This window comes from Odocoileus virginianus, chromosome 6 (assembly GCF_023699985.2).
Source record: "Odocoileus virginianus isolate 20LAN1187 ecotype Illinois chromosome 6, Ovbor_1.2, whole genome shotgun sequence".
NCBI lineage: Eukaryota > Metazoa > Chordata > Mammalia > Artiodactyla > Cervidae > Odocoileus > Odocoileus virginianus.
In genome coordinates, this window is record NC_069679.1 from 43,613,542 (window position 1) to 43,641,108 (window position 27,567).

Below are 27,567 nucleotides of genomic sequence, written 5' to 3' on the forward strand. Positions count from 1 at the left end.
TACAAATATATGTCTGTGTCTATAGTTATGTGTGTGTATATATATATATATATAATATATAACTGTCTATAGTTATATATAGACATCAGCTATACTAAGGAATACCAGAAGGTTTGGGGTAAGGGGAATTGAAAATGAGAATTGTATTTGGAATCTATTCACATATAAGTAGAGAGAATTAGTTGACCATTGGTTATGTGACTCTGTCTCTAGCCCAGACTCTGTATATGTAGATAGTCTAGGCTGGAGGTGTGGATCAGACTGCTGAGGAACACCAACATCTAAGGGGCTGTAGAGAAAGAAGGCTGAGAATGATGGGCAGAGAGTGGCAATTGTGAAAATCGAAAATCATCTCAAGTAAAAGGAATAATGTTAAATGCTCCCCCCCCCCCCAAAAAAAAAAAGAATGGATATCTTGGTTGGGAATTGGATGGCCATGGAGTGTTTTGTCGAACTAGTGACAAAGGTGTGATTATGGAGATCAAGAACTACATGTAGATATTGTTTATAAGCCTTAGCTGTTAGAGCATGCATGTGCATGCAGAAAAGAGAGAGGGAGAGAGAGAGGGAGGAACTCTGTAGGAGATGTGTATGTATCCCTGCTGAGGGAGGAAGCCACTTGAGGAGGGGGAATTAATAGGAAAGGAGAAAAAATAATGGAAACACATCTCATTATTTTATTGTCACATTTCTATTTATCTTTTGAGTGTTTCCCCTCTTTGCCAGCACAGTTATGTTTGTCCATTTTTTCTTTCTGTAGGATAAAAGTATAAACTCACTGAAATCTTTTTCATATGGTTATACTAGGATTATATACTTCAGATTCATTTACTATCCTTTTTCAGTGTTCAGATAATAGATTAATGGAGAAAAAACATTAAAATTGTTTCCTGTTTAAATAAATTTAACTCTAACCTGGATGAAAAATGTGTTTACTGCTTTCAGTCGACCAGATAAAAAGCAACGTATGGTAAATATTGAAAGCTCCAGGCATCGAAAACAAGAGCAGAAGCACCCTCAGCCACAACCTTATAAAAGGGAAGGTAAATGGCATAAATATGGTCGCACTAATGGAAGACATATGGCAAACCTTGAAATAGAATTGGGGCAGTTACCTTTTGATCCTAAATATTGACCATCACAACTAAGTTAAATTAGAAAACTGTAACAGAAACTTGGATGCTTTCTTTACTGTTTGGTGTTGAAACTAAGATGAAATTATCAAGATAACAATGTCTTTTTATCATTTCTAAGTATAGTTTGATGATTTTATATTATTACTCAAGTATCAAGCAAAAGCTTACTAACTTGCATTTTCCTGTAGTTTAGCTTCGCTGAATATTTTTTTTGGCACTGGAAATGTTCAGCTGTAGTTTTATTAAGGAAGCCAAGCATGCAACACATTTTGTGCATGAAATGAGACTTCCTTTCAGTGTATGAGCTTAAAGCAAGCTCAAATCATACATGACAAAGTGTAATTAACACTGATATTTGTGTTAAATTTCCAGTAGAGCTTGAAAAAAAAGTACATTGTGATGGAATTTCATCTTTAACATTTTATAACCTTACACTTGCTTCTTGTCTTTTTGTGGGTTCAAGAGCCCGTTGATTTGTGAAGAATTTGCTGCCTTCTTATGAACTTGCTGACTTGTTCTCTTGTGAAATTTCTTGCACATCTGAATATTGTGGAAGAAACAATAAAACTACACCATGAGGAAAACTAAAGGTCTTTATTTAAAATCTGGCATTGCATTAATAGATGATTTTATATTGTGATTTTCTCCCCATACATTTCCTCAGCAGTGCTGTTTGGTAAAGCATTTCATAGTGGTTTTTGCTAGTTCCATGAGTTTTACCCAGTATTTAGTAGCATCTTTCAGCAACATCTGAATATTTCTGCTCAGCAATCTCTTATGTCTCTGAGAAAGATCTAAACATAGTTCAGAATTTCATCTTTGGTTGAGTTTCCCTTTTAACTTCCGTTCATAGACATATATGTGACTTCCAGTTCGACTCTCCGGAAAGTGAGTGTGGAAGAAAACAGCAGTTCTCTCATAGTTGTTTGAAATTAGGAAAGGACTTATTTCCTAGAAGTAAATAAATGTTTTTAAGCAAATAAAAGCCACCTTTTGTTGAGTACTGTTTCATGAATTTAAGAATGACCTATTAGTTCCTCTGCACCTTTTTTCTTAATAAAACAATGCAATTTCATAGTAAAATGACTCATGGTGAGTAACATAAATTCCTTGGTAGTTCTATAGAACTAGGGCTGATTTTGACTAGGGAAAAGATCAGTTAATAACATATGTGTTGAAAGGGACCATTAAAAAAAGTGATATTGTCTATTTATCTGAGTGTTTGCTAAACCTGAGGTAAAATAAAAATACCAAGTTATACCTTTTTTCATTCCCTTACCTCCTCCAAGACGCTGAAGATGATCAAATGAGTAGGCAGTGATGAATCATTTTGAAACTCCATATACAACCACTTTAAGGGATTTAGATAAAACATATCTGCTTCAACAAGATAATCAGTTTTTCCAGTCAGGTCTGGGGGACACTGGAGAAATCTCATTGGAAGCGGGTAGTGGACATGGCTATAAAAAGAAAGTTACCATTATAGTTAGAAGAAGTTAAAAAAAAAATTGTGCGTTTTCAAATTACTTTTAAGATACATCATGTTCACATAACAAAATGTGAAATCTGAATCTAAACTGGGTTTCACTTAAGGTGAAGAGGCACATCTTTAATGCAGTTTTCTCAAAAAATGGAGACCAAGATTCTTATACAGTGTAGGTAGCATAACCTCAAGTCCAAACTAAAGAGTGAAACTCCCATGTGAAGGTGGGAAACTGGTCCGCAGCTTGTGGGACTAAGTACTCTCTAACATTAGTATGTGTTCCAGGGATGCAGAGGGGCTTTGGGACCAGGTATGTTACTTGTTAATAAGAGAGTAATATCTGGCAAGGTAGAAAACTGGTCATCAACCTGAAAAGATAAAGGATTCTTCATTCTTTTCTTCTTTCTGCTCTGAATTCTTAAGTGACAAGTTTTTCCTGTTTCTTTTGTTGTCCTTAAATATTTATGTATAAGTATGATTTAGTAAAAAGAACAACATGGGTTCATGGATCAAAGTCCGAATAAGTAATGGTTTTATTGTGGCATTGGAAGATAAGAGTGTATGTAGAAAAGGTGGATTAAGCAGTTACTTGGGACATGCAAAAAGTCATGTTTACAATTTTGCCTCAGAAAAATTAAATATTTGATAGAGGTTTATTTTTATCTATGAAATGCATACAAAGTAAATTTACACAGGATGTTAATACTTCATGACTTTTACAATTTTGAGGATGAAGGTCTTGCTTCAAGGGGAAAGCAGAAACAATTGAGAAAAGCTGCTGCCAGCCTTATATTTCAGAGGGGTGTGTGTGTGTGTGTGTGTGTGTGTGTGTGTGCGTGTGTGTGCGCGCGCGCGCGCACGCACTCCATTGTGCATTGTTGGAAAAACCTAAGATGATAACTAGGTGAACTGTGCAAAGCCTAAGATATCAGTCACTACAACCATGTATGGGAGAGCATCATGGTACCTCTAGGATTCCTGTTCTCTGAAGTTATCACTACTGAGAATATAGGGAGAGTGAACATCCCTCTCTCAGCTTATGCAGAATGGGATCTTCAAGTTAAAGGGCTGTTTGGGGTCTTGCATCCATCTAACTGGCTTTTGCTGGACAATCCCAATTTTCCAAATAGCCTATTAATGATTGGCATTAGTGATTCAGTTAAGCAGAGTATTCCAAAAGTGTTAAATTACTATAAAATGATACCAACTTTGATACTGACTGAATGTGCACATGGAAAATTAACTTCAGATTAACTATAGATAGGTAAAGAATTTTCTAAAGGAAAGCTGTTTTCTTTGTCCTTTTATCCTTATTAGGCAATTGGTGAAGTAATATAGCTCCCTGAAATACAAGCTTAGTGTCCATGATGTATTTTTAAATGCCCTGCATAATTAAGGCACTTTCACTGTTACTTCCCAGAGACATACTTAATCCAAGCATTAGAATATCATCTAATTGAATTCCCTAACTTTTACATGCAAGACAGCTGATACCTAAAGAAATTAAAAACACCGGTTTAAGACCCAGGACAACAGTCCCCATCAGTAAATCTGGGCTTGAATCCCGTGTTCTGAGATCATTTAAAAATTATGTAAATATAAGATGTATCACAAAGATTTGTATTAAGATCAATGATACCTGACTTTTTTTTTTACTAAGTACCTTTTAAAGGTAGTATAAAATATTGTATAGGTTTATTTGATCAGAGTACTTAAATGTAAGTTGTTTTGAATATTAAAGTTTGTTTAAAAGTGGTATATTTTCATTGACATAAACAGGAGTTTCAAATGCCTTATAATCATTTGACCAGTTAATTTAAATTTAGGAATCCTAAAGGAGTTTTAAAGTAGTTTTTATAGTCATAGTGTTTAGTGAACAATTTTTATTACCTGTAATAAGGGGTAGAGTGACAAGGCATCATCATAAGTACTGAAGCTGAAGATACACTTGTATTGTTGTAAGAGAGTTCTTGAATATTAGTCATGACATCAAGAGTACCTCGTTGATGAACTAAACCAGTATAGAGGGCAAGGAGCGTATTTGATAAAAACAGAAAACTTAGAGCTGGTTTCTTCCATGTTTTCAAGTTGTTTAGCGAGTATCCTATATAAAGATAGACACATTGAATGGTAACACTGGTAATTTTTTTTCTTATAGCTAAGTGAATATTAGTTGCAAATATATTTATAATCTTTAATGGAAGTGTAGTACAAGCTGAAATGCTGTCATGGAAAAACATGAAATAAGCATTGGGTCATGTTTATATTTCTTTTGACTATTCACTGTCATTGTCCAGTATCGTCCAGGTCTTGACCTTTTTCTAGAAAAAGGAACTGATCTATAGCAGAAGGAGTATGGCTAGGGAGTCCAGGTTTGAATTCTCGCGTTAGCATTAGTTTCCCCATCTGCAGCAGTACCTTTTTCAAATATTAGGGGAAAATGTATGTCCAGTGCCAGTCCTGGTACATCATTGATAAATACATAGAACTTGCTTTTACTCCATTTACCTATCTCTTTAATTTCCCAAGCACTAGCGATAGATTGTGTACATGGAAGTCTCAGTAATTCTGGAGGAAATGTAACTATGTATTATTCTTAAAAAAATATACCACTAGGCTCCTGGGAGATTTTCAGTGGTCAGTTTGTGAGTGGTGGCATGGATCTCTTTCTGGAAGTAGATTTATGTTTGTTTGTTTTTTTTCTTTCACTATTGTGTTGGGCAATTTGGAGATGCTGGACAATTAAGAGGGTATAAGTGATGCCTCTGAGCATGGTAATGGGAGGGAGGGTAGGGGAACCAGTTCTGTAACACTGGTTATCTGACTTTTGAAACAGCACCGAGTGTGGTTTTGCTAAAAAGATTAGCATATGGAAAAACAAAGTTGCCTAATCAGAGACAAGCAGGTCTGCAACGGCCACTGTAGTAAAAACATATTAAGCAGAAACCCAACCCAGAACTGGAAACAGCTCAAATGACAGAAGTTCAGTCTAAGAATTTCAGTGTTATTGGACTAGTGACAGCTTGCTTTTACAGGTAAGGAAACTGAGGTACCAACATTCTGATCTAGAATTACGGTGTTTTGGGTAGGATTGGGGGAAGTTCAAATTAGGCAAGAGAAGTTACTGAAGATTGAAAAAACAGCTGCAGTTATTTCTCTTCCTGTGTCCTGTCCCCACACTAGCCTGAAGTTTGTCATCTCTTAATCTAGCTTGGCTTTGTGACTTGGTTTGACTAAAAACGTGGTAGAAGTGGCAGTGTGCCGGTTCCATGCTGGGGCCTTCCTCGGATCCACACCTACACCCAGCTTGCTCAGCACCAGACAGCCTGCTGGAGAATGAGCGCCCACAAAAGAGCTGAGGTACCCTGACCAATAGCCAGCTGAATCCCAAGGATTTGACAGCCCAGCCTCTTTCAGCAGAGCTGCCTGCCTCCTCCGCAGCTGATAATATTTGCATAAGTGAGCTGAGTGGAGAACCACCCACATCAGCTGTCAATTTGTAAATAATAATTGTAAGCCACCAAGTGTTGAGGTGACTTGTTACACTGCAATTGCCAATAGAATTGTCATGTTTATATAAAATCAGGTTAAAATAGGTCACATAAGAATAGAGTAAAAACAGATTTGAGGTACAATGTAACTCAAGATTTCAAGTGTCTAGAAAAGAAAACTGGGCCAGAAAACTGTGCCATTTAAAACATCTGGAACTCCAAAGAGACTGTTGTCTGAAATCATTCCTGAACTTGCAGACTTTGGTCTAGGTGAACTCACTACTTAACTGGTCTTGTTGGAACTTGGCATAACAGTTCTAATTCTTAGTGGAAGTACAAGTCTCCAAGGAATCAGAATTTTTGGCTCACCCAGGAACCTTAGGTACACGTGTCTGAGGGAAAAGCTCACATCCTGTGAGAGGATCAGGGGTTTTTCTAAGTCTCTATCCTTAAAGGATCTTTCTGAATGGACATAAGATGGAAGAAAGGCAGATTCTTTTCATTAGAAAGATGTCTCTTCAACCCACACCAGCATTTTATCTCAGTGTTTGGGACTGGAAACAGTTTACCAAGACCCTCCCCCTTAAAGATTGACTCTTGGAATGGAAATGAGGATTTAGACAACTCAGTCTTTAAAACGCTCTGTAAAGACACAGAGCAGAGAAATAGTATGCTGGGGAAACCAGATTATAAAAATGTAACCAAGTTCCTAAATTAACCAAACCAAACAAAATGTGCACAGAAATATTTGTCCTCCAGTAGTATCTGGCAGTGTTCACCTGGGTGAAAAGTAAACAATCATAAGTAACTCAAGTGGTTGTTAAAAAAGAAAAAAAAAAAAACCTAAATCCGAATAGTAATTTATGAACAGAATTGTTGTTAAATGGTCCCACTATTCTAAAGACTTGCCAAATAGCTCTTACATGCTTATATTTTTGTGTCTGCATCTGTAGATGAAATAAGACTATAAGAATACTATATGACACTAACTTTGGTTTCAGTACTTTAGATATTTCAGATGTATAGACATGTATGTTTGTGTCTAAAGAGAATACATAAAGCTGAGATGTGGGAGATGATATTTATACTTGACCAAAGAAGGCTGCTTAATTCAATGAATTTGGAGGGTTTTGTTTGTTTGTTTTTGAAGTAAAAAGTTTGGTACCATTAATGCCCTTATTTTTCTGAGCCTCCAGGTCCAATTTGATTATCATTTCATCCTTCCTTAGTCCAGTGATTTTTCTTTTTTAAGTGATTAATATTTGAAGCAAGCCAACAAATCATTCTGAATTAAACTTTAATAAAGTTTCAATTCGTAAATTTTCCACACCAACATAAAAATTCATATTTTCCAGAGCTTAGTGTAATATAAGGCTTTAGAAGTCACATGTAAAAAACTTACTGCAAAGACCTAGTGGAGATAACGGAGAAAGGTGGCAAATGAACCAGAGGTGTGAATCACGTTAAAAACTGCATATCCGTTGGGACTGAGTCTTGAAGGGATAAATGTATATAAAGCATTAAAAACTAGTTTCAACATTAATTTTCCATTTGTGGAGTGTAGAACTTGTAGTTTAACCATAAATTTAAATTAACTATTCTGAAACAGATGTATTACTTTTTAGTGAAAGATTTCTAACAGCCAGAAATACTACCATCAAAAGGTGCTATGGATGCTGGATCCTTATATTTTTATCTCACTTTACAGGACACAGGAAAAAGGACATTTAGGGAGGAAAAAGGATATTCTGGCTGCATAAAATAATAAGGGAAAGCTGCAGTAATATAATCAATTTGTAATTAAGCAGCAACCCTTACTTAGCCTAGTAGACAATAATCTTTTAGAGTTTAATAAGCATTGATTGTCCTTGGTTTCTTTGTTACTGGTCTTTTTCTCTATTTTACAAAAATACTTACCACAGAACACCATACAAAATGGTAAAACTGGATAGATAAACCTGAATTCTTTGTGGCTCAACATGCTATAATAAAAAGATATTCAAAGAAAATATTATTTTCTCATATTAAATGATGGTTTAAGAAATTAATGTATTTAAAATGAATATAATTAACATCTGTTTTTGTAATTATGAGACTGAATTTCATGCTTCAGGAATAAGTCTCATTATTTTTTGGTTATATGGTGATGATGATGTGTTAAAAGTAATGCCGACAGTTGATGTCAATGTGAAATTCTAAAGAACAATTGCATACTAAAAAAGGGATTTCTGTTACCAACCCAAGTAAGTTATATTACTCAAATTTCAAATAGAAATGCATACATTTTCATTTAGAAATATATTACTTAAAATGTTGGCGGTTTCTGTTTTTTAAAAGCAAATACAATTTTCAACCTCTTAAAATTGAATATAATCTTAGTAAGCAAATTATATGTATCAGAAGGGCTTCCCAGGTGGCTCAGACTGTAAAGAATCTGCCTGCAATGCAGGTGACTCGGGTTTGATCCCTGGGTTGGGAAGATCTGGAGAATGTATTAAAAGTATTCAGTTGGTCTGAGCATCAGCATTTGTTTGTTGTTGTTTAAACACCAAGTCGTGCCCGAGTCTTTCCCACCCTCTGAATTCCAGCCCACTAGGCTCCTTTGTCCATGGGATTTCCCAGGCAAGAACACTGGAGTGGGTTGCCATTTCTTTCTCTAAGGGATCTTCCTGATCCAGGGACTGAACCCACGTCTCCTGAGTTACAGGTGGATTCTTTACCACTGAGCCACCAGGGAAGCCCTGAGTACCAGCATAATCACTGCCCTTTCAATCTGCTAAATAATCCCCACTAACAAATCATAAGAATTAATGAACCTGCAAAAGATAGTTACCTTCCAAATAATTTATTTAATTTCTTGGTAATATTTAAAAAATGAACTATTTGAACAAATAAAATCTTACCTATAAACTAGCAGTGTCCATAGCACAGTCACCAAAAATATCCTGTACCTCTTTGGGGCTAGAAAGCAGCCATGAATAAAGAAGGGTAAGTGAGTACCCAGGACAGCTGGAAATCCTTGACTGAAGTACCAGTGCCATGGATGAGAACCATAAAATGATCCCAAATCCTGCAGCACATTGAATTTCAAAAAATTGTATTGAACCAGAGTCCACTGGGATAGTTGAAGGAAAAAGAGACAGAAATGTGTTAATGCCAAGTATGAATTTTGGGCATTGGGGAATTTGGCATAATCATGAAATTAAATCACAATGAAGTCTGAACACTAGGTAGTAGTTTACATTGATAATTTTGAATATGCAATAATTCTTTTTTATACTGTTATGGTTTATAATAGTATACTGAATACAGTTCTCTGTGCTATATAATAGAATCTTGTTCTTCCATTATCCATATAATAATTTGCATCTACTAATCATAAACTCCCAATCCAACCCTCCCTCCACCCCCTTCCCCTTGGCAACCATAAGTCTGTTCTCTTATGTCCCTGAGTCTGTTTCTGTTTCACAGATAGGTTCATCTGTGTCCTGTTTTAAATATTCCACATATGAATGATACCATATGGTATTTGTCTTTCTTTGACTGACTTCATTTAGTATGATCATCTCTATTGCATCCATGTTGCTGCACATGGCATTATTTCAGTCTTTTTTATGGCTGAGTAGTATTCCATTGTATGTTTATCCATTTCTCTGTCAATGGATATTTACGTTGTCTCCATGTTTTGGCTATTGTGAATAATGCTGCTATGAACATAACGGTGCCAGTATCTTTTTAGATTTAAGTTTTGTCTGGATATGTGGAAAAGATCCCAGGAGTGGGATTGCTGGATCACATGGTAATTCTGTTTTTCATTTTCTGAGGAACTGAAAATTCTGTTTTCCATAGTGGCTGTACTGTAAGCTTACATTCCCACCAAAGGTGTAAGAGGGTTCCCTTTTCTCCACATTCTCTCAAGCATTTGTTAATTGTAGTTTTTAATGATGGCCATTCTGACCAGTGTGAGCTGGTACCTCATTGTAGCTTTGATTTGCATTTTTGTAATAGTGATGATGAACATCTTTTCATGTACCTATTGGCCATTGTATTTCTTCTTTGGAGAAATGTCTGTTTAGGTTTTCTGCCCATTTTTCGATTGGGTTGTTTGTTTTTCTGTTGTTGAGTTAAATGAACTGTTGGCATATTCTGGAAAGTAAGCCTTTGTTGTTTGTATCATTTGCAAATATTTTCTCCTGTTCTTTAAGTTGTCTTTTTGTTTCTTTTTTGTGATTTCTTTTGCTGTGCAAAATCTATAAGTTTGATTAGGTTCCATTTGTTTATATATTTTTTTATATTTTCCTTTTAAAAAAAATTTAATTAATTTATTTCAATTAGAGGCTAATTGCTTTACAGTATTGTAGTGGTTTTTGCCATACATTGACATGAATCAGCCATGGGTGTACATGTGTTCCCCATCCCCATTTGTTTATATTTGTTTTTATTTCCATTGCCTTGGGAGACTGACCTAAGAAAACACTGGCATGATTTATATCAGAGAATATTTTGCTTATGATCTCTTCTAGGAGTTTTATGGTGTCATGTCTATGTTTAAGTCTTTAAACAGCCATTTTGAGTTTACTTTTGTGTATAGTGAGACAGTGTATTCTAACTTCGATTTGCAGGTAACTGTCCATCTTTCCTATTACCAGTTGCTGAAGAGACTGTCTTTTTTCCATTGTATATTATTACTTCCTTTTTCAAAGATTAATTGACTGTAGGTGTGTGGGTTTATTTCTGGGCTCTCTATTCAGTTCCATTGATCCACATATCCATTTTTGTGCCAGTAAGTACCATGCTGATTTGTTGCTGTAACTTTGTAGTATTGTCTGAAGTCTGGGAGGGTTATGCCTCCTACTTTGTTCTTTTTCTGAAGGACTGCTTTAGCAATTCAGGGTCTCTTATGGTTCCATATAAATTTCAGGATTGTTCTAGTTCTGAAAAAAATGTCATGAGTAATTTGATAGGAGCAGTCACATTAAATCTGTAGATTCTCTGGGTAGTATGGCCATTTTAACAATATAAATTCTTTCAATGCAAGTGCATGGGATATCTTTTCCATTTCTTTGAATCATCTTAAGTTTCCTTTATTAATGTTTTATAGTTCCCAGTATATAAGCCTTTCACTTCCTTGGTCAGATTTAAGTATTTTATTTTGAGTGGTGTGATTTTGAAAGGTTTTTTTTTTTTTATATTCCCTTTCTGATATTTCATTGTTAGTGTAAAGAAATGCAAAGGATTTATGTATGTTAATTTTGTATCCTGCTACCTTGCTGAGTTCATTTATCTGTTCTAGTAGTTTATTTGTGGAGTCTTCAGGGTTTTCTATAGATGGTATCATGTTATCTGCTATAATGACAATTTTGCATCTTCCTTTCCACTTTGGATATCTTTTATTTCTTTTCTTATCTGACTGCTCTGGCTAGGACTTCCAGTACTATGTTGAATAGAAGAGGTGAGGGTGGGCATCCTTATCTTCTTCCAGATTTTAGTGGGAAGGCTTTCAGCTTTTTGCCATTGAGTATTGTATTTCCTCTGGATTTGTCATGCGTTTGTGCTCAGTCGCTCAAGTCATGTCTGACTCTGCAACCCCATGGACTGTAGCCTGCCACGCTCCTCAACCCATGGGATTTTCCCCAGGCAAGAATACTGGAGAGTTGCCATTTCTTCCTCCAAGGGGATCGTCCCAACCCAGGTATTGAACCCACGTCTCTTGTGTTTCCTGCATTGGCAGTCATATTCTTTACCATTGAGCCACTTGGGAAGCCCATGGGTTTGTCTTAAATAGCTTTTATTATCTTGAGATATGTTCCTTCTATGCCCACTTTGGCAAGAGTTTTTTTAATCATGAATGTTGAGTTATGGCAGATGCTTTTTCTGCATCTAGTGAGATGATCATGTGGCTTCTGTCTTCTGTTTATATGTTGTATCACATTGATTTGCCTATGTTGAACCATCCTTGTGAACCTATGATGAATCCCACTTGGTCATGGTATACAATCTTTTCTATGTGTTTTTGGATTTGGTTTGCTAATATTTTGTTGAGAATTTTTGCATCAATATTCATCAAAAGTATTGGCCTGTAATTGTCTTTTTTGGTGATTATCTTTGTCTAGTTTTGCTTCATAGAATGTCTTTGGGAGTGATCCTGATCAGTATAAGCTCTTCTTCGCATTTTTGGTAGAATTTGCCTGTGAAGTGATCTGGTCCTGGACTTTTGTTTGTAGCGAGTTTATAAATTTTTTTTAAAATTAAAATTTTTTAATTAATTAAAATTAATTTTAATTCTATTTTAATTCTGTTTCTTCTCTAGTGATTGAAAGAGCACAATTCAAGAAGTGAATCAATTTCTTCTTGATTCAGTTTTGGTGGACTGAATGTTTCTAGAAACTTGTCCATTTCTTCTAGGTTGTCAGATTTGTTGGCATGTATTTGTTCATAGTATTATGTTGCTTTGTATTTATGCAGTATCAGTTGTTAATGTTTCCTTTTTCATTTCTTAATTTATTTGGGTCCTCTGTCTTTTCTTCTTGGTGAGCCTGGCCAGAGGTTTGTCAATCTTGTTTATTACCCTTTCAGAGAACCAGCTCTTGGTTTTACTGATTTTTTTTCATCTCTTAATTTTCTCTCTCATCTTTATTATTTCCTTCCTTCTGCTGACTTCTGGTTTTGTTTTTCTTTTTCTAACTCTTTTAAGTGGTAAGTTTAGGTGGTTCATTTTAGATTTTTCTTGTTTTTTGAGGAAAGCCTGTATCACTGTGAACTTCTAAGAACTGCTTCTGCTGCATCCCATCGATTTTGTATGGTTCTCTTTTCATTGTCATTTATAGTAACAGTGAAATCATTAACTTTTTATAAGTATTAATGTGTTCTTTGTAAAACACTAGGTTTTTGAGATTCAAGAGTATAATTGTTTATGCCCATTTTGAAAGTGTAGCATGCAGACATAAAGAATCAATGAAAATAATTTTTATATGTGTTTGGTACCCATATTAAAAATTTTACTGTAGTACCACCTTATGGCATCACACATTACCTATTAAGATAAGCTCATTACCTATTAAGATAAGATAAAAACACTGCCCTTTGAATTACAGCATAAACTAGGTAATAACAATAGCAGCTAACATTAAGTGCTCACTTTTGCCATGCATTGTTGTAAGCATTTTACATGTATTATCTCATTTAATCTTCCAACCTTAACAGACAAGTACCACAATTATTTCCAGATAAGGAAATGGGCAAGAATAACTGGTCCAAGGTCTTACATCTTAATACACTAGGCTTCAGACAGTAGCATCTGATTCCAGAACCTATAAGTGACTTAAAAACAGGCAACTAAAAAACAACCAGAGGCTATTACCAATTAGATTAAACCTATTACCATTATTATTAGATTAAACCAATACTAAATCTATTATCAATAAGATTAAACCAGATGCTTAAAGAATATTCTGGTTAATATGAATTCTGAATAATTGAGGTGAACTAATATCATTTAAAAGTTAACCTTTATTGTTACAAACCTGACAACAGTACTTTAAATGGACTCTTAGAACTTCAATTAATACACAATTCTGTTATATGGAAAGTACAGCAAAGTGAATCAAAGGCATATGCTACTAGCTTTTTTAATATATCCCATATCATTAAAAAAATGATTTGCCTATGTTTCCAGACACTCATGGATTAAAAAGTAAGGCTGAGTTTTTAGTGTAATAAATACTATATTAAAGTAACTTTTAAAAAAAGTTATTTTTACTTACTTGACCAAAAAAAATACGATCGATTATCAGAGACAAACTCAAAGTGACAAATCTGAAAAACAAAATAGAATGGTGACTAACATTTTTTTTTTTTTTTTTGGTGACTAACATTTTGAACCTACAGAAAATCCAGCAATGGTATATGACTTAGTGGCATATAGCATCAAAAGCCACTTTAAAAATGCTTCAAACGTTTTTCCAGTTGAATATGGATTTACACGTTTTGAAAGATATTGAGAAAAGCTGTATTTAAACTTTTTAAAAGTAACAAATTCTGTATTACCTATTGCTACAAAATGAATTACTGCCAAATGTTTTGGCAACCTAAAACTATGAACATTTATTATCTCACAGCTTATGTGGGTCAAGAATCCAGGCACAGCTTAGCTCTGACTCAGGATCTCATAACTTGTTAGGATATTGACTGGGTCTGTAGTTTCAGCTGAAGGCTCTCATGATTTTTCCCTACAGTATGCATTGTCACTTCTCAAGTTTCTCAAACATAAATTAATCATAGTTTTTAGCTATCTCCCCGAACTGGAATGTATAATTCATGAAGGAATGCACTTTGTTTTGTTAAATTGCTGTATCTCTAGCATGTAGAACAGCACCTAGCACATATTAGTATTAAATATTTGCTGAATGAATGCCTTACAATCAAAACTGTTAATAAATCTGAGAAATGACAGTAGTGGCAACTTAGCCACCATGTGATTTTGTCCTTTTTTAATAGCTACCAAAAATAGCCTGTACAGAGTGAATACTAATATATGTAAAAGATCACTGTTTTAAGAGTCAAAGTGCATTAATTCCTTCAATGAATAATTATTTTGTATATTCCACTAGGTACCTGGTATAATTCTGACCCTAGGAGCTCAAAATACAGTTAGAGAAACTGGGTTTCAATCTCATTTTCATCACAGCAACCCAGTGACACTGGCTAATTTACTTTTTCATCTAGCCCTCCATTTTCTGTATCACAAAGTAAAAACACACCTACATTGCCTAGATCCAAGAATTGTGAAAATCAGGTAATATGTGAATATATATTGTATGTTTCTTATAAAACTGCATACAAATGTGAAGGAATCAAGTATCCTTAAAATATATTTGAAAAATATTTAAGAAATAAAGCATAGGAAAGTTTTTAAATTTAGAAAAACTCCCAGGATCCTCATTTAAGCAAATTAAAATACTCAGAATCACAACTAAACTATAAAATTGGAAATACTATGTTTCCTTGGTCTGATAATTCTCAGTGATATTAGAAGATATACCTGACTAAAAAGAGGTAAGATCTTGTTCATAATCTTTAATTTATTAAAATTAATATGATGGATTGTAGCCATACCTACCCTACAGGTAAAAACTGATGTAGAATAAGATCAAGCTTTCTCTGTTCTTGCCAGAAATGTCTGAACAGCAAAGGTATCCATGGAATAACAGCTGTGGGACGGATTATGAAGGCAAGTGCCACCAGGGATGAGTACTTCACACTATATGCAAGGAAAAGGTATTGTTAAGACAACTTGGAAATGAGTTCAGAGGTTATCTATTTACTCTGTGGTATTACTTTTTTTTTTTTTTTTTTGAGCATTTTCTTTTTGGTATAAATAGCTATCTGAACATGGGGAAGTTACCTAAACTTTCTGGTTCTTAATTTTTCTCATCCATAAAAAAGAGGTAATATGTAAGGTCTTTCCCAGCTTTACTTAATATTCTGGTATTTTCAAGTAGAGGTTATTCTAATCTTAATGTTAGTTTTATTTGAGAGGTATATCAACTTTTAACCATAAAACTCTGTCAAATCCTTTTCTGGTGGAAGTGTCTCCTACCAAGATAAAAGACAGTCACACATTTTCTAAGGGGGAAAAAAAAGCTCTTTTAAAGAACATTGGGATTATTTAGGCAATGATGGGCTTCTGGGCACATGTGGTTTTGTTCAGAAGGTAGGCTTGTATAGTTTTGCCCATCTGAAAGATACATATATCTATATATACTTATATAGATATACACCTGATTTTAAAAAGCTTACTGTAAAAATCTATATGAGCATGGATAGAAATGTGGGTTTTTACTATTAGGACCTCTCAATAAATAGTTGAAGGAGAGCACCTAATAATCATTAAGATGACAGACAGTGGCAAAATGAAACAACTTTATGGTACTATAATATACCTATTAACTAATAAGTAACTATAAAGAAATTTGCAATGTTGGTGAAGATGTAAGAATAGGAATTTCAAGTTCAAATTCTTACGGACACCAGGTAAGTAGTAAAAATTTGCATGGTACCTCCAATAGTGTCATGAAGGAATCTTGGCCCAGAATGTTGCCAGGCCTTACATTTTTTCAAGATTTTAGGTAAGATCTCCCAATTTAAAAATTTTGCCAAGTAGTTAACATGAACAAAAACAAACACTGAGCAAGTGAAATAAAACATCTCTGGCTTGGTCTGAACTTTTCGTCAGCCTAATTGCAAATTCTGCCATAGTGGAACTACCTAGAGGATGCCCAAATGTATCTAGTCCTACCTAACCTCACTCCAAATTTTCCAACTTGGCTTTCTTACTCCTTTCTCAATATTTCTACATAACTCTTACTGGAATTTAAAATTAAAGCATATGAAATAAGCCCCACAACTTTCTTACAAACCTGTTTAGTGTCCAGTATTTAACAGTATCACTCATTTTCTCAGTCTTAAAGTTTGGAGTCACCTTAAATCCCAACTTTTCATCCCACACATCCACTTTCCTTCCCATTGCCATGATTTTCCATCAAGTCCTCACACTTGCCTAAAATCTTCTCATAGTTGTGTCACTTGTTTGGAATCTTTTCATAGTCATTATTTCTAATTTTGCAGAAATATTTCTTAAGAATATCATTGTCACCATCAAATACTTACTCAACACTTACTGTGTAATAGGCCACACTGTCTATAGATTCTCATTTAATTCTTGAAAGTGGCTTTATTCTCATTTGATAGAAATTAGTGTTTAGACATCCTCATCTATAGGTAATGTAAGTGAATGCCTATTCTAGCAGTCAAGAGTCTTAATGCAGAAATGATCTTATTTGGTTTGATCCTCAACAACCTTGTATGTAAGGAAGAATGGATACTAGTAGCTTCTTAACTAGATTCCCAGATTTTCTAGCTTTCTCCCTTTTAGTATATCCTCAGTACTGCTACTAGGAGAGAATTATTTCTAAATCAGGTTTAACTGTCATGCTTCTCATAGCTGCCGGTACCCTGCTACTCATAAAATCTGAATTCTGGAGAAGGGCAAAGTGCCTTGCTAGCCTCATTCCTCTCTTCTCCCACACATCCTACCACACATTAGCTCCTCCAGACAACCTGCTCAGAATACAGTGAAACCCTATTCTGATGTTCCTTCTTCTTAGTATTTTATACCAATTTATATGAACCCAAACCATGTCCATGTATTTTCTATTTGCCATCCAGGATCTACTCTCTATTCTTCACCTGCTCAGGGTGTAGAGAGAGTGACCTGTGTGGATTGTATCAATGGGCTGTCTTGCTCTTTGGCTTCTCATTAGCGTTGGTTAACTGGAGGGCAGAAGAGTCAGTGTATGTTATTCACCCTGCTCTTTCCTTGCTATGGATAAAGGCTGGCTGTACCCCTCTCTTGTTGGGGTCCTCTAAAATAGTTCTAGGGATTTCAGTAACAGTTTCCTCTCCTTACTCCCTGAGGCCAAAGGATAACAGAAACTTCCTGTGTGACTAGCCCTCAGGTACTATGGTATCCCCTTACTAGCTTTTCTAAATATTGTTTATACCTTTGTAAACAGTCCTTTTATTAAACTCTCTTTGGTTATCTAGCTTGAGTATTGCTCTTTCCTGCTGTAATAAATGTATCAACTCTGAATTTGTGGTTCTGATAGCCTTCATGAATACTGGGGGAGTCCACTGGATATTGCAATATATTGATAATTTAAGATTTTTCAAAACCATGCTTCAGAGTTTTGTACATAATTGTAACAGTACTGTAACTCACCTGTTCATAGACTTTGAACCTTCCATAGGATAGTAGAAAAGAGCAATTATAGTGAGAACAGTTTCCATGGTGTTTGTAAGAGTTCTGGTACAGCAATACCACGTGAACCAAGAGCATAACTGGCAAAAAAACTAAGAACAATTACAAGCAAATATATATGGAGTGGGAAATGGAAAAGCTTAGTATTAATCTTCTAAGGAAAATAGCAGGCAAGTCTAATGTTAAAAATGGGCATGCCCAAACATTGTTTTTAAGAAGTTATATCAAACACATGTCTACGATAATCAGATCTATATTTGTTAAAGTTAAGTTTATTCTCTTAGGTACATTTTTGTGGCATTTCATTTGATTTAAATCTTACTTCACACTAATAAAAGATTTAAAAAAATACAGATTTCTTGACAGCAGAGTTTAAAGAAGACTGAAATTCATAGCTAGAGTTTTATAATCAGTATTACTCAAATTGTCTTATATTACTGACAAGTATTTTATTGATATTTTTATTGACGTTGGTTTGGAATGTTGTCCTATTTCCTGGAAACTGAAGACAACACACACACACACACAAAGTGACTTATCAGGAAAAAGCATTAAATTTTAATTTGGAAATTGACTAAATTAATAAGCCACTTTTTGGTAGAACATGCAAACAGAAGCATCATTGTCTGCAAAACAAATGCCTTTAAAAGAAACTTACTGGTTGCTTCAAGGATGTCAAAACATGTCATACCAGCTTCCTGTCTCTTCCAATACAGACTTTAAAATATGTTCCCAATTAACTTCTTTTTGTGAAGTTAAAGGCTCTTCCTGAACTAGAAGATCTTAGTGCTGCCACTTTGGAGGAAGGATTTTAAAGGCATTATGTCTTTGCTGTTTTAGTTCAGCCTTGGGCAGTGTATATAAGCACAAATTAAAGAGACTGACTTAATCCTTGAAGGACTCGATTGCTAAAGTAATCTGTCTTTAATGCAAATCAACACACTACCTGCAGAAATGTCATATTAATAAGTTAATGTTAATAAATTAACACTATAAATTATATTTCAGAAATGTGTTGGTAAATTGGTTACCTGGAATTTGAAACATATTTGCCAACAGAAATATAAAAAAGGTAATAAGATTTTAAGTTGGCTTATATAAGCTTACTTAATTTGATAACTCTTTAGGTTTAACTGGGAAAATCCATTCAGGATTTGAATAGGAGATTGAGAATCTCCTCACTGTGAAATAAGTTAAATGAAAAAAGACAGTCTTCTGTACGTTTTCCATTATTTTAGCCAAAAGTGAAAGAGTGCATCAGTGAGAAGAGAATTCTCAGGCCTGAGTTGCAGGTAGTTGGAGGAATAGTGAAAGGATTGTAAACAGCTGAGGTAATCTGTGGTAGGCAATAGTTTAGAACTGTTCCTACTGAATATTACAGCAAGTGAGACAGGGACTCAGCCCTGAGTCATGTTGCTTCCCAAGGCTCTGTCCTAGGCTTCGGCCTCTCTATAGGGTTGGAAGGCACCAATGGTTTCTACCACGTAGGGCTCATTCAGGAGGAGACAGCATGTCCACTTGGATCTTACTGTTCTGAATTATGGAAGTGCCTTTTAAAAGTTGTACAAGTTATCTTCTTAAACTGCCTTGGGAAATCAGCCATGTTGACTGCCCTGTTTATGTGCTTCATGCTCACAGGAATGAAGGAAATAGATTTCCTAACGTGTTTTAGACTTACCACCCATTGTGCTACTTGCTGATTTTCCAGTTGCTTCATTAATGAGTAAAGCCTCAAGTCTGCTATAGCAGACAGAAGTGCTTGGGCAAGTCTAGGAATCCAAATCTTCATTAGTTAAAAAAAAAAAAAAGATATTAAAAACATCTGGTTAGTTCACACTTTAAAACCATAAGAAATCAACAAGCTTATCCAACATTGATTGAAAGCCATTCTTAGTTTTAAAAAAAGATGTATTATTCTATTCTTCTGCAAAAATACCTGTTTTTCTACAAAAAAAAACTACATTAATTTTCATGGAAATACCAAAGGGTAGTTTTATCTTTCCCATTCTCTCTGTAATATATGTTTTACAATACTACTAATTTTAAATAGCCAGCAGCCCATTTCATTGTGTGAAGGCTCTATTTTAGAAGCACATTTAGATGTTTTCATTAGCATAACAATAGGTAATTTTTAGTGAAATATTTACTGTGGGCTAAGTATCATACTAAGTACTTCATGTATATCAGCTCATTCAGTCCTTCTATCAATCTATGATACAGGATTATAAATGAGAGAACAGGGACAGAGAGGTTAAGTAATTTCCCCAAAACTGCAGAGCTAGTTAGTGTGGAGGTCAGGATTCAAACCCAAGTCTGCCTGATTCCAAAGCTCTTAGCTACTAAATTACATTGCTTCACTATCCTGCAATATCAATAATGTGAGTTACCTTTTTCTTTAAGCTTTAATATATTATTATAGAAATACAGTTTTCAGATGATATTAAAGAGTAAAAAGAAAGTAAATATATTATAACTTAATTACAGTTAATTATTCTACATTATACATTAATACCTTTGAGTTTTAAAATGTGTCACAGTTATCATTAACAAACTAAACACATGCTGGTAGATCACAACTTAATTTTAGTTTGTTCAAAAGATGTGTTTCTAAAAATTTACATGTACATATGTATTTTATTGCATCAAACTTTACTAATTTTACATTATAATTAGAACTGCTTTACTTTCAGTTGTCAGTGGTTTCTAACACTTTAGCTTTATGTCCTTTATCAGTACTCTATAAATATGTTTATAAATCATAACAGTACATTGTACTTCATAATTCCACTTAAACTGTGCCCGTAAAATACAATAAAAGGCACCTCTGTACTCACCTTCTGTTTGCCCTGCAAAAGAATCTATAAGCCTCCTCCTCACTTCCCAGGTCTGCAAATATTTCATGTGAAAAGTTAATTTCGCTAAAAACTCCATATGAGCTGAGTGTTAAGGTAGACACTAAAATACTAAAAGAATTCTTATGCACTGAGAGAAGTATAGTTATTTATGAACCTAATGAGCCACTATATTCTGAGCTACTTGCCCTAGCTTTCAATATTGTGTTCAGTTTCAAGACCCACATTTTAAGATTAGACATTAATAAATTACAAGATGATTATAAGATTTTAAGACCGGAGATGTTTATCCTGGATAAATAGGACTTTTTGAAGTGTTATGTAAAAATCTTGAATTTAAAAGAAGGTAGATTTTAGCTGAACACAAAAATGGAGTTGTAAACTTCCAGTTGTTAGCAGTCTCTCCAGACTTTATCATAATTTTCCAGGTTATAATAAGGCCCTGACAAGAATTAAAGAGTTACACATGGCTGCCGGAGAATAAAAACTAGTGCGATGGAGTAAAGAGAAGATGGAATGTGCCAGGAGTGAACCCTGAAGATTAGGCCTTTGTTGGCAGCTTACTGTTCTATATTCCTGTTCTTTAAGATCCTGACCCTTCCTTTCCTGAAGCTCCAGGAGCCGGATACCTGTGGGCCATCTTCTGACTGATCAAAACCCCCATTGTGATACCCCACCCCCACAGGTCTCCCTTCCTATCCCTCTTTCTTCTCACAATATTCTAAGCCAGTGCTCTCCAGTATAAAGACAATGTGAGGCACATACTGAATTTTAAATTTTATAGTAGTCAAAAAGTGAAAAATGTCGAAACAGGTAAAATGAGCCTCAATACTTTAATTTATATCTAAAATATTTCAACATTTAATCAATGTAAAAATTACAGAAATATTTTACATTCTTCTTTGGCTCTAGTTCTTTGACATTTGGTATGGATTTTACACTAAGCACATCTCAATTTGGACTAGCCACATTTCTAGCATTTCCAGGCTTGAGTAGCCACATGTGGCTGGTGGCTTCTGTATTGAACAGCAGAGCTCTAAGCCATCCTTAATTCCATCCACATACCTTATGGAGTTTAAAGAGAAGTTATCTGGAAAGAGCACTGGGGTGTGAATAAGTAGACAGAGGATCTGGTTTTAGCTGTTAACATGCAGTGACTTTGGTCTGTTTCATCACTTCTCTGACCCCTTCTGGTTTCAAAATTACTTAAATTATTTAAAATCTATTTTAAAATAATCAAGATGAGAGTATGATGACTGACAGCATCATAATGGTTCTGAACAAAGTTATATCTTGAAGACTCCTTCATTCATAATCTAACCTATTTTCTGGGATATTATATACATTTGCCTAGGCAAATATTAATATCCTCATATCTAGAAGCTAGTGGATAGTCGTGAGAGATGAAAAAACAATTCACAGTTCCTAACTTCTACATGTGTTAATGGGAGAAATAACTCCTACTGCTCTCAATTTTCCTTCCCTGTGATATTCTCAAATGAAGCATCAATTTCACCAATATGGTCTTTGTTTTTCACTAATGGGTAATTACGTATCATTGTAAAGGGGAGGGTACAATACAGCCTTTAAAAAAAAAAAACTAAACAAAACTCCACAACCTCAGTGTCTTTCCAGGCTTCAAAAAACCCTTCAGGATTTGGGCTGTCTTTAGAATTCTGGGCCACTTCCCTAACAGAAAATGGGGAAGGCCCAAACTGTTGAGTCCAACTTGATGATAGCTTAAAGGATGTTGATAATGAGGTTAGAAAAACTTCTGCACCTGTTAGTTCTTCTTTTGTATCTTTTCCTGGCAACTGACCCCAGAAATTCATTATCTAGGAATTACAACCCTGCTCACTCTTGATGGCTAATTACTACACAGCACAATGACTGTACATATCAATATATTTCTGTCAAGTTAATTTTCCTAATTTTTAATTTCAACACTAAATCCTGAGTAGGTTTATATGTATTTAGTTTTCATAGGCTGACATAACATGGTCTTCTGTTTACAAGTTAAAAAATAAGATATAACACTTTAAGTGATGCTTTTATGAAGGAAATTTAAAGTACAAATAATATATAGTCATTCTGAACATCTGTATTTCTTAATAGAATTTCTCACAGCAGAACACTTTAATGCTTAATGTTTTTAGCACATATTGAACACTTACACATCACCATGTGTCTTTGAACCCTGGGCTTCCCAGATATGGTCAGAGTTCAGCAACAGTAGTCTTTTAAAAACAAACTTCCATAAATAATTAATTATCATTATTTGCCAACAAAAGTCCACCTATGGTTTTTCCAGTAGTCATGTATGGATGTGAGAGTTGGACTATAAAGAAAGCTGAGTGCAGAAGAATTGATGCTTTTTAGCTGTGGTGTTGGAGAAGACTCGAGAGTCCCTTGGACTGCAAGGAGATCCAACCAGTCCATCCTAAAGGAGATTAGTCCTGGGTGTTCACTGGAGGGACTGATGTTGAAGCTGAAACTCCAATACTTTGGCTACCTGATGCGGAGAGCTGACTCATTGGAAAAGACCCTGATGCTGGGAAAGATGGAAGGCGGGAGAAGGGGATGATAGAGGATGAGATGGTTGGATGGCATCACCAACACAATGGATGTGGGTTTAAGTGGACTCCGGGAGTTAGTGATGGACAGGGAGGCCTGGCGTGCTGTGGTTCATGGGGTCGCAAAGAGTCAGACACGACTGGGCAACTGAACTGAACTATCATTAATATTTAATAATAATTAATTAATATACATTAACCTTAAAAAAAGGATGAAATCTGTTAATGACTGTTTTGATTACCTTTATTTAAACTTACCAGCAAGTGAACACTATCTTTCCCCAAAAGATGCAGAATCTTGTAAATGCTTGCAAAGATTAAGGGGTAAGTATAACCCCTCAATCTTTCTGTCCATTCCCAGGTCAAATAACCATAATTAGTAATATTAAGGACTAATGTTAAGTAGCATTGAAACAAAACCTCTTTTCATTTCTACATATAAAACTTATTTTTCAGCAAAGAATCTTAAATAAAAACAAAGTATTTTATATAGGGTATTTGAAATAAAAATGTAGCTGGCTGACTAAATTTCTTCAAAGCAGGAATTTTTTTTTTTTACTTAATTTATATCTTCCATGTTACTGAGCACTGTGGGAATATATGCCAAAGGCTTAGTACATTAACACCAAAGAAAGCTATAGAAGAAATATTAGCCTAAAATAATGGCACACTTTTATAGGCTAAAATTACTTGGAGAAAATATGGAAAACTGATTGAAAACAAGTCATAGAGCTGACACAGTTTCTGAGATGAATACACATTTCCAGTCCAGGAATAGAAAACTACAAAGGATATTTGAAAACCATATGATGTGCAACTTCAAGAGACTGCCAGTATTCATCTGGAACAAAACTTGTCTGAACTAAAAAGCAGTTAAATATTCGTAATGCTATGATAAACAAGACGAGATAAATGTTTTCACCAAGAAGATCTGAAAAAAATGAACAAACAGGTAATTGTAGCACAAGAGTCAGGAAACTTCCACTTGGAGAACTAAAATCTGCTCTGGTTGGCCCCTTGCTCAAGCTCTTAAGTGCAGTGATGAATTCCAGCCTCTCCACACTACTCAAAAGCAGACCTGGGTGGAAGGTTAGACAAAGCGCCTTAGCCTCATCAGTGGGGGATTACCACTCCTTTCATTTAACAAATAAATTTTAAGATACATTTTGAAAAAGAGATTGGGTTAACTAAGGCCTTAAGCTAATATATGTGTATATAATGAAAGAAACCAGCTAACAAATTACTAACTTAGGAAGCATCATTTTGTATATGTGCATATGAGTGAGTGGAGAGTGAAGTCGCTCAGTCGTGTCCGCCTCTTTGCGACCCCGTGGATTGTAGCCTACTGGGCTCCTCCGTCCATGGGATTCTCCAGGCAAGAATACTGGAGCGGGTTGCCATTTCCTTTTCCAGGGGATCTTCCCGACCCAGGGATCGAATCCAGGTCTCCCGCATTGGAGGTAGAGCTTTAACCTCTGAGCCACCAGGGAAGCCCATATGTGCATATACTGGCATATAAAATGGTCCTTTGTACACTTTTAAATAGTCCTTATTGATGCTTTTGTATGCTAGGCACTGCATTCATTCCTTTACATGCACTATATCATTTAGTCCTCATTGCTATGGGGAAGGTGTCATTAGCCCTATTTTATATGAGAAAACTGAGGCTCAGAAGTTAAACTGCCTTCTCCCAAGTCAGAAAGGTTGTAAATAAACAGGATTCAAAACCAGGTCTGTATGCTGACTCGCGTCCTGCTCTTACAGATGGACAGCTTATACACTAAATATTTTTTAAATGTGAATTTAGTTGCCAACATTTAAAAATCAGATTTTATGTTAACATCTGTACTGTAGCATATCAAAACTCCTTAAGATCTGGCAACAGAGCTCAACTGGGAAACAGCTGGCTGGTACTGAAAGATAGGGTCCTTTGACTTCTTACTTGTATTTAGCCTTGCCTCTTCTGTCTCCTGACGACTTGAGTTTGCAGCTTGCCTCTGATCCACTGTGAGTCTTTTACTATCATTCTGGGTTCCTGTACTTTCATTCTTTATTCTTCAGGAACATTTCCTTTTTTTTAATTGGAGGGCAATTAAAATATTGTGATGGTTTTGCCGTGCATTAACATGAACTGGCCACAGGTATACATGTGTCCCCTCCCTCCCCAAACCCCTCCCCTCCCCCATTACTCCAGGTCTTCACAGAGCGCTGCCTTTGAGTGCCCCGTGTCATACTCAGATTTGATTGGCTATTATTTTACGTAAGTAATATATATGTCTCAATGCTATTCTCTCAAATCACCCAACCCTCTCCTCTGAGTCCAAAAAGTCTTTTTTATGTCTGTGTCTACTTTGGTTTCCTGCACACTGGTACCATCTTTTTAGATTCCATTGTCCAGTTGTCAACATACACATGCACTAATATATGATATTTGTCTTTCATACTTCCCTCTGTAGGACAGGTTCTAGGTTCATCCACCTCATTAGAACTGACTCAAATGCATTCCTTTTTATAGCTGAGTAATATTCCATTGTGTATATGCACTATTTTCCAATGGACATCTAGGTTGCTTCCATGTCCTAGCTATTGTAAATAGTGCAGCAATGAACACTGGGGTACTTTTTCAATCAAGACAACGTGTATTTTTCAATTCTAGTTTCCTCAGAGTATATGCCCAGCAGTGGGATTTCTGGGTCGTATGGTAGTTTTATCCCTAGTTTTTTAAGGAATCTCCACACTGTTCTCCATAGTGGTGGTATCAGTCTGCATTCCCATCAACAGTGTAAGAGGGTTTCCTTTTCTTCACACCCTCTCCAGCATTTATTGTTTGTAAACTTTTTGATGATGGCCATTCTGACTGGTGTGCGATGATACCTCATTTGCATTTTTTGATTTGCATTTCTCTAAAGAGCAATGTTTTGCATCTTTTCATGTGTTTCTTAGCTATCTGTATGTCTTCTTTGGAGAAATGTACGTTCATGTCTTCTGCCCACTTTTTGATTGGGTTGTTTGTTTTTCTGGTATTGAGCTCCCTGGGCTACTTATATATTTTGAAGATTCTTTGTTAGTTTCATTTGTTATTTTCTCCCATTCTGAGTGTTGTCTTTTCACCTTGCTTATACTTTTCTTAGTAGTGCAAAAGCTTTTAATTAGGTCCCACTGGTTTATTTTTATTTCCATTATACTAGGAGGTGGATCATAGAGGATCCTGCTGTGATTTAGGTCAGAGAATGCAAGAACATATTTTAAGTGTTCTCAACTGGTGCATTCAACGCCACATAGTGCCCCTTCTGAACTTTCAGAAACAAACCTCCCTACAGGACTCTATCTGCTGTCCGAAAACCTCGTGTTCTCTCCTTTTCTCCTCTTAGTGGACTCAGGCAGAAGAAACTACTCAGCTGGCCCTTAAACAACAGCGTTTGACACATACAAGGCACGCAATATATAATGAATGAATGAGGAACCCATCTACATATTAAATACCCCCTCCGACAGATCAGAATCCCACTTGCTGGGGTGATGTTTCTCCTGTCAGGGTGACAAGGAGACCAAAGAGAAGGCGGAGGGGCCAGCAGGAAAAAGCAATGTGGCGGGTGTCAGACCTGGTTCCACTCTAGGAATCAGCCCTCCGTAGATACCGAAACTTTGGGAACACTGGGTCAGGGTGGCCACTCCCTCGCTGACTTGGGATGGTCACATTATGCTTACTCACCTCACATGGCTGCGGAAAGCTGGCACAAAACAATACAGAATACAGTGCTCTGCAAGAGACGGGGTTCCGGAATCCCACCTCCAGCGCAACGCGATTTCTTGGCACACCATCAGCCGCCCCGGCCCGCCCCCCACTCCTGGCCCCCCAGTAGATGGAGCCCTCGTTCAGGGTCGCCGATTTCCCGCCACCACCACCCAGCTCGGCGTCCACACCCCCCGACTCACCCCCGCAGCGCCCGGTGCTCCTCTGCGGGCTGAGATACAAGGTGGACTTTCTCGTTCGCAGCTTCGTCTTCTCATGGGAGCGGTTCTGGAGACCGCGGAAAAAGAGGCCGCCGCCTCCGCTGTCGTCTCGCTCCATTCTGCATCAGCTGTGAGGTCCACTGGGGACCGCCAGCAGCCAACGTCACCAGCAATGGATGGCTGAAGCGGCGCGCGTTGCTCTTCCGCCCACTAAGTTTGGCTTTTGCAAGCTGCCGTCGCCGGCAGGCGCGGAGATAGCT

At 36.0% G+C, this 27,567-nt stretch overlaps 2 protein-coding genes across 14 annotated transcripts in view; one reads left to right on the forward strand and one right to left on the reverse strand.

The window, feature by feature from the left end:
- The window catches only part of CCPG1 (cell cycle progression 1), a 38,737-nt gene extending 36,601 nt beyond the window's left edge, over nucleotides 1–2,136 (forward strand). For 7 of the 8 annotated variants that reach the window (XM_020881214.2, XM_020881212.2, XM_020881213.2 and 4 more), the window contains one exon: nucleotides 946–2,136. In XM_020881214.2, coding sequence (XP_020736873.2) covers nucleotides 946–1,135 — 190 coding nt within the window. In that variant the 3' untranslated portion in view covers nucleotides 1,136–2,136. The remainder of the gene's footprint in view (nucleotides 1–945) is intronic. The other variant, XM_020881215.2, reaches the window with a different exon arrangement.
- On the reverse strand, nucleotides 1,712–27,512 carry PIGB (phosphatidylinositol glycan anchor biosynthesis class B). 6 transcript variants are annotated; one of them, XM_020881222.2, is made up of 13 exons: nucleotides 27,290–27,350; nucleotides 25,296–25,423; nucleotides 24,149–24,284; nucleotides 23,612–23,729; nucleotides 19,607–19,711; nucleotides 17,890–18,020; nucleotides 15,229–15,369; nucleotides 13,874–13,925; nucleotides 9,014–9,225; nucleotides 8,028–8,092; nucleotides 4,510–4,723; nucleotides 2,416–2,596; nucleotides 1,712–2,087 (listed from the first exon to the last, which is right to left on the reverse strand). In XM_020881222.2, the coding sequence occupies exons 3-13, from the start codon at nucleotides 24,157–24,159 to the stop codon at nucleotides 1,950–1,952; spliced, it is 1,368 nt and encodes a 455-aa protein (XP_020736881.2). In that variant the 5' UTR covers nucleotides 24,160–24,284; nucleotides 25,296–25,423; nucleotides 27,290–27,350; the 3' UTR covers nucleotides 1,712–1,949. The 6 variants fall into 6 exon arrangements, with proteins under 6 accessions (XP_020736881.2, XP_020736880.2, XP_070325350.1 ...); XM_020881221.2 differs by lacking the exon at nucleotides 25,296–25,423 and having other exon boundaries at nucleotides 17,890–18,008; nucleotides 27,290–27,512; XM_070469249.1 differs by lacking the exon at nucleotides 25,296–25,423 and having other exon boundaries at nucleotides 9,014–9,180; nucleotides 27,290–27,512.
- Nucleotides 27,513–27,567: the final 55 nt, after the last annotated feature.

Coding starts and splice junctions, on each gene's coding strand:
- PIGB (XM_020881220.2), bottom strand. CDS start 27,425: ATGGAGCGAGACGACAGCGGAGGCGGCGGCCTCTTTTTCCGCGGTCTC. Junction 19,712..23,611: donor AAGATAGTGTTCACTTGCTG/GTAAGTTTAAAT, acceptor TAACTAATGAAG/ATTTGGATTCCTAGACTTGC. Junction 2,597..4,509: donor CACTCTACCCCTTATTACAG/GTAATAAAAATT, acceptor TTCTTTTTATAG/CCATGTCCACTACCCGCTTC.